At 49.2% G+C, this 6652-nt stretch overlaps 1 protein-coding gene across 5 annotated transcripts in view; it reads right to left on the reverse strand.

Moving 5' to 3' along the window:
- MON2 (MON2 homolog (S. cerevisiae)) overlaps positions 1-6652 on the reverse strand; it is a 58502-nt gene that overhangs the window by 10410 nt on the left and 41440 nt on the right. For 3 of the 5 annotated variants that reach the window (XM_004692600.2, XM_012732429.1, XM_012732430.1), the window contains 5 exons: positions 4358-4501; positions 3752-3769; positions 3346-3474; positions 2355-2545; positions 662-722 (listed from right to left, as the gene is read on the reverse strand). In XM_004692600.2, the coding sequence (XP_004692657.1) occupies positions 662-722; positions 2355-2545; positions 3346-3474; positions 3752-3769; positions 4358-4501 (543 nt within the window). The remainder of the gene's footprint in view (positions 1-661; positions 723-2354; positions 2546-3345; positions 3475-3751; positions 3770-4357; positions 4502-6652) is intronic. The other 2 variants (XM_012732431.1, XM_012732427.1) reach the window with 1 other exon arrangement.

Here is a 6652-nt window from a genome sequence, read left to right on the forward strand (position 1 = left end):
GTCCCTGAGCCTCTGGCCTGTACCCCAGTTCTGTATGCACAAATAAATAAAATAAATAAATCTTAAAAAAAAAAAAAAAGAACAAGATTGGCATTGCTTTTTAAAAAATATAAACAATGAGCTATGGGAGAAATAAAATGTATGTTCCTTTTTATAAGTAGCTTGTTCACACCACGTGTGTTATTTTGAGCTCTGAGTAGAAATCGGAGAGCTGGAAGCTGAGCCGCAGCGGCGGGCCCAAAGGCAGCGGGGCCTCTCGCTTTCCATGGGCCTGGACTCCTTGATTTGCTTACTTAGTCCCCTTTCCCACGGGAAAGGAAAAATCAAGATGCCTTTCCTAACCAAACTTCCGTTGTTCTAGACTCTGCTCATGATACAGATCACCTGCTCGCTACTTTAGGAGCGGGGTGTACGCGCTCAGCCGCTGGCCTGACAAGTGCCTGGCCAGCCAGCTCCAGAGGCCTTGGGCAGCTGCAGCCCTCTGAAACCAGCTGGACACCCGCAGAGGACACAGGGCTTCCGATAGCCCCTGCGCGGGCTGCCAGGCTTTGGGCCGATCTTAGCCTACTTACATATTGACTTAGATATTTTACAGCTTCAAGATTTCCACCACTTGGTTTCACAAATGACCAAAGGAGGATATTTTCAACAGCTTCCTTACCTCAACATCAATACTTTCATTTCTTTGAAATTCTTGAATAGAGAGATTATCTGGAGGCATACTAAAAAAGAAAAAAAAAAAAGGGCTAGATTTTTAAAGGTAAAATACAATTTCAAATACGACTAGAAACAGCTAGAAAACAAATAGTATTCTAATGACAAATACATGTGCGTATTAACATACACACACACACACCTTTGTCTACCCAGGTTTTTAAAGGTTCTTATGACAGTACAGAGAGGAGCATATAAGCTAAACGATGAAAAGTTCATTTGTTCAAATCTCACTGGATCCATAAAAATCAGAAAATTATTCAGTTGTGCACAGGCTGAATATTCTAATCTCAGAAACCAATTTTATGTTTAACTTACAGCTTGTATCCTTACCAGTCGCTTTCACACTCCGAAGGGTACTGTGAGCTTGCTGAAACGTCAACGAGCGGCGCCTCCCTGTGGCGCAAGCGGTGCCCGAGCAGCGCTAGAAGCTGTCGGCAGCCCCTGCAGCGCGAGTTCGATCCCGGCCAGGGAGGGCCCCCAGGGCACTGCAGACCCCTCCTGTCTTCTCGCTACTCCCCGAGCAGTGGGTTTCAGTGGAGCTGCCTGGTCTGCTCCCCACTCTGTCTCTGGGGAGTCCTCTCACCTCCCAACCTCTGGCCTGCACCCCAGTTCTGTATGTACAAATCAATCTTAAAAAAAAAAATCTGAAAATCAACAGAAATTACCTATTTATGTGACCGGATAAAGAAGATGTGCTCTACACAGGAGGGACGAGTCCCCAGCAAGTAACAACAGTGAGACCTCGCCATCGGCGCCCCGTGGGCAGAACTTGAGGCAACGCCCAGAGTCAGGGACAGAGGCAAGTCCTGACGATGTCACTCGCATGGCACAGAAAGAAACCACGCAAGGGAACCAAAAAGACAAACCAAAAGAAACCCTCGGGGGGGTGTATGTGTGTAAGAACGGAAGGAGCGCAGTGAACTCTGGGGCCTTGGAGAGTGGCATGGTGTGGAGACACGCACACATCTGCCAGGGTAGCAATGTGGACTCCTAAACACGCAGGGTTGTGGGGCGCTGTTACCTCATAAACATAGTAAAAAACAAACACGTGTCCAGTGATGGAACCAATGTTCCCTCAGTCAACACATGCAAGTGAAAATTGAAAACAGTAAAGTAAACTTTTGGTTTACAGCACAACTCTCAGGGGCAGGAGCGGGTAACGTCGCTGTCATCACGTGCGCACGAGAGCAGCAGGCGCGTCAGCAGCACGCCTGGGCCCGCGCTGCTCGACTCCCAGTCACACAGCCGTGCGGCAGGGCGGTGGCCCCAGGCCGCCCGGCCCCCGGCCCGCTGCTGCAGCCTCGTAGCCGGGTGTGTTTCGCACACTCAGACCTTCAGGGAGGAGTGGCTGCCAGGAAGTCACCCTCCAGCCGCACGGATACACAGGGCGATCCCCGCGGCACTGCGGGCCCTGCCTTACCACCGAGATGCAGCGGAGGGCAGGAGGCCCGCGGCTCAGACGCTCGCCTCGTGCGCGCGCGAGGGCCTGGCCCAGCTGCGCTGTACACGCAACGCAGCGACTCGGCTCAGCAGGGCTCGTCGGAGGAGCAACGATAAACCCGGCCTCGAGCAGCGGCCGCGGAACACACGTTTCCCCAAAGCCCACGCGTGGCAAGTGTAGACACGAGCAAGCTGACCTTTTAGTGAAGAGAAAGTCTTCAAAGGTGCTCGCCAGCTCCGGCCACATACTGCCGAACTTGCCAGAGGCGGCGTGCTGGCGCGCGACCGGCAGGCCGGTGGCGAGGACCTGGAGCAGCGAGGACACCGCGAGCCGCCACGTGCTCTCCGAAGGGCAGGAGTACTTCAGGCCGAGGGGGACCCTCAGGGTCTGTGGAAATAAAGACAAGGCGGGATGAGACTTAGTGGACGCCTAAGTACGACTTTCACTACTCACAGCAAGAAGAACGCAGCATGTGCGTTTGTACAGACAACGGCGGCTTCACAGCTCTTAGGTTCCGACGGTTAAAATCCTGCCTCTGTTCTGTAAACAGCAGCCCTGGGTAAGCTGCGATCTTCCTGCACTCATTTTCCCAGCATGAAGGATAGGGATGCTGTCTAAAAGTCAGGGCTAAGAACAGGAGGAAACACGACCGAACCTGAAGAAGCAAAACCCCAAGCCCAGACCGGACAGAGCAGAGGCGCTGCCCCAGAGGCCGGCCGGCGAGTGAGCCGCAGCACGCACGAGGCTGCTCGAGGCTGCTGCCGTCAGCGCTGTGCCTCTGCGGGTGCTGAGCGGGGTGGCCCCGGGCCCTTCGCCCGGGGGAGCCGCAGGGAGAAGGCAGGTGTTGCGAGACTGACAGTGGTCCCTGTGCAGGGACGCCAGTGCCCAGTACCACGCCGTGCCAACGCTACTGCGAAGCTGATCAGTTAGCTCTGACGAGCACGCCACAAGGCGGCCTGACCCCAGGTGGTGTTCTGTGCATATGTGAATCAATCTTTAAAAACAAACCTTCCTAGATCTTAGATAAGCGACTTCTAAAACACCCTCCGTACATTGGAGAAGGGATAATCACAATAGAAATTGCAGGTTTCCATTTATCTCAGTATGATGACAGTATGTAGTTACCTGAGAGTAATTTCAGTAATAATGTCATTATCAAGCAAAATTATAGAAGTTAAAAGGGATACCTTAATAATATTCTGGAGCACCTTCTCATTCACCACTGCTTTGTGACAGGCTGTTTTTTGGTATAAATCCACAACTACTTCTAAAGACCTTTCAGCAAATGGCACATAATTCAGGGCAACCCATTCCGCCTAGAAAGTAACATTTCCACAGGGCGTTAAAAATAAATGAGATGAAATAAAATTACATTTTTTTAAAGAGAAAGTTTCTTTGTCTTAAAGTCCAGGCCTCGGTCTTATCTATTACATTACATGCAAAGTTTTCAAAGTGACTGTACTTCATGAAAGAATGCTTTTCAGCCAGGCAAAAATTAAAACTATCGGATAAAGCACACAGAGAACTCTATGAAAAAAAGGGAAATATGTTCTGTTTCCATAGGTTAGGACAATTTTAGGAAATTTAACTCACCGGTGCAAATAGTTGGATCTATTGTGATTCCATTGTGTTGCAAGACAAACAGAATGAGAAAAGTTAATACACATAAAACTGCTTCTGGGACTACGTAAAATCGTGATCTCAATGTCCAGCGAGCAAAATCAGCATGTGCATGCACTCAGAAACTGATCTGTGCCCTAAGCCAAAGAAATTAAAATTTGCCAGCTGTGGCTACACAATTCTTTATAGAAAATCCGACTAAATTTCACACCACGAGCTGGTGACTCAGTACATGCAGATTTCTTCCTTTCACGTCAAGGTATTTCTCTGAGGCAAGATCAGATTCAAGGATTAAAGGCCATTTTATAGCGGGTTGGGCAGTCAAGAAAGGAACTCCATGAAAGATGCACTACAGATCTACACAAAAGGTCAAGCTTTCTGAAAAACCACTGAGAAAGGAAAATCACAAAAAAAGGCACACAGAGAAGGTTTTCCAAATCGTAGCCTTTCGGCTTACATTGTTAACATAGTAAGAAAGCATATTTGCGAGTGACACTCTTCTGAGAGAAAGTCCACCAGAAGCAGGATGATCTGTACTTGTCAGTCCTGAAACCTTAAACACAAGGTACAGTCAATTACCTGATTATACTTTGCGTTTGCGATGTGCTTTGTTTCCAGATGTCCATACTGTGGAGGTTTACAGGAGAATTCTACAAATGCCAGTAACTGATCAAAGATAGCTGGATACATTATTTGCATGTTTTCTGGACCTACACAGATGGCCTAGAAAAACAAGAGATGAGCAATAAAATGCACCATCTGAAAAAAAAAAAAAAAAAAAAAAAAAGCACCATCTGGACGCTGCTATGTTCTACCGAGGACATGCATTTGTTTAACTTACACACTGTTCTGGTTTCCTTTTATACACTCCCGTAAGCCCTGAAGGATGCTTGAGGTATTTTAAGTTATTATTGAACAAAATATAAGCATCAATGCGTTAAACAGATAAAAACAAGTTCCTCAACATAAAGTGTGACGCATACACTGGGCATGGGGGAGCGTTTAAAGAGAAGCCCCAGACAGCCCCGAGATTCTCCGGCATGCTCACTGTTTGGCCAGCCGGCCAGCAGGTCACTGAGAGTGCTTCGCCGGCCTTCTACTTAGGAGGTGACTGCAGTTCACTGAAAGGACATCTGGGCCCTCCCTGGTGGCGCAGCAGGTTGGGGCGCAGCACTGCGAAGCTGGCCGCGGACACTTCAGCACGAGTTCGATCCCCCGCCCCGGAGGTGACCCACGTGCCGCTGCCCCCCTCAGCAGTGGAATTCCTCAGTCAGCCTGTCTGCTCCCCACTGTGTCTCTGGGGAAGCCTCTCACCCCCCGCAGCTCTGGCCTGTACCCCAGTTCTGTGTGCATAAATAAATCAATCTTTAAAAAAAATGACATCTGGCCCTCCCTGGTGGCGCAGCGGGTTAAAGCACAGCACTGAGAATCTAAAACCGCTTCCGCATGAGTTCGATTCCCGCCTGCCCTGGAGGTGACCACATGGCGTGCCAGACCTCTCCTGACCCGCCCGCTGCTCCCCTCAGCAGTGTACTTCGTCGATCTGCCTGTTCTGTTCCCCACTCTGTCTCTGGTGAAGCCTCTCGCCGCCCCTGAGCGTATGGCCTGTGCCCCAGTTCTGTATGTACAAATAAATAAATCTTTAAAAAAAAAAAAAAAAGACATCTGATTGCTATACCATTTCTGATCCACTGGCTTTAAAAAATAATCATGAGCATTACGGTTGGGAAAATACACCAGATGTGAAAACTTATTAATAAAGACATAAGCTCTTCATTTACATTATGTAGACTGTATAATGGTTTTTAACAGGGCAGTGAATTTTTAATGTATAATATATCTGTATGTAGACTTTAAGAAAACGAAAGGTTTTAACAGAAATTACAACTTGATAAAACAAAATCCATGCCCGGACATCATAGATTTTAACTACTTCAAATACGTTAAAAGTACTTAAAATAAATTTTGTCATGATTATTCCAGCCACAAATATGCCTTCGCCTCCTATCGTTCATCTTCTCCTGTCTTATGTTATTTTTATCTCCATGGGAGTAATACTGGTGTGATTTACGGAGTGCCTCAAGTATACTTGTGTTTTACAAAAAAGGCGGCACGATACGATCCACTGTACTGGAGGTACCCCAGGTCACTGATCAAAGTCAAAGCATTTCAAATTCTTAAGGAATTTCTTATATATCTATGCTTTATGTACTCTACGGCTTTTGACCAATCGTGTTAACTTCACCCAGAGAAGATCGTGCTGGACCTGCAAGTTTAGATAAAACTCTTGAGCTAGAGAGCAGACAGCCAACTGCCGCAATACCTAAGTCAGGCCCCAGAACCACAGAGCTCAAGAGCAGCAGAGTTCTCGCCGCACCTGTCCGTCCTTTCTCTTTTTCTCACCACGGAGAAGGGCGAGCTGGAATGCGACAGCGTCACAACTCTCTGCTGACCGCGCTAACAGTTTCACTTGCCCGTTACTAACCTTCTGCTGAGTCTCGCCTCTCAGACATAAGCAAGCAGCAACTAGCAGAAGGAGATATTCACCCCCAGTGGATTCCTTCCCTTTCCGCAACGCAAGGAAGGGCAGCCTCGGCCGCCAGCATCGCACGCAGCCTCCCAGAAACACCTGCGCCCCACCGCAGCCTGCAGGCGTGAAAGCTGCAGGACCAGCCGGTGGCACTCAGACCCGAGCCTGCGCCGGGAACCCCAGGCGAGGACGGATCAGCCCACGCTTGCGGGCGTCCAGAGGCGCAGCTACCTCGAGGCTGACCCCTGCTACCTGCCCTCACGGGGAAACAACCGAGTCACCAACTCGCTCACAGACGCAGCGGGCGCGAGGCAGGTGGGAGACGCCGCCCCGAGGCCCGCGCC

Source organism: Condylura cristata, unplaced genomic scaffold (assembly GCF_000260355.1).
Source record: "Condylura cristata isolate star-nosed mole 26May11 unplaced genomic scaffold, ConCri1.0 scaffold00034, whole genome shotgun sequence".
Classification (NCBI taxonomy): domain Eukaryota; kingdom Metazoa; phylum Chordata; class Mammalia; order Eulipotyphla; family Talpidae; genus Condylura; species Condylura cristata.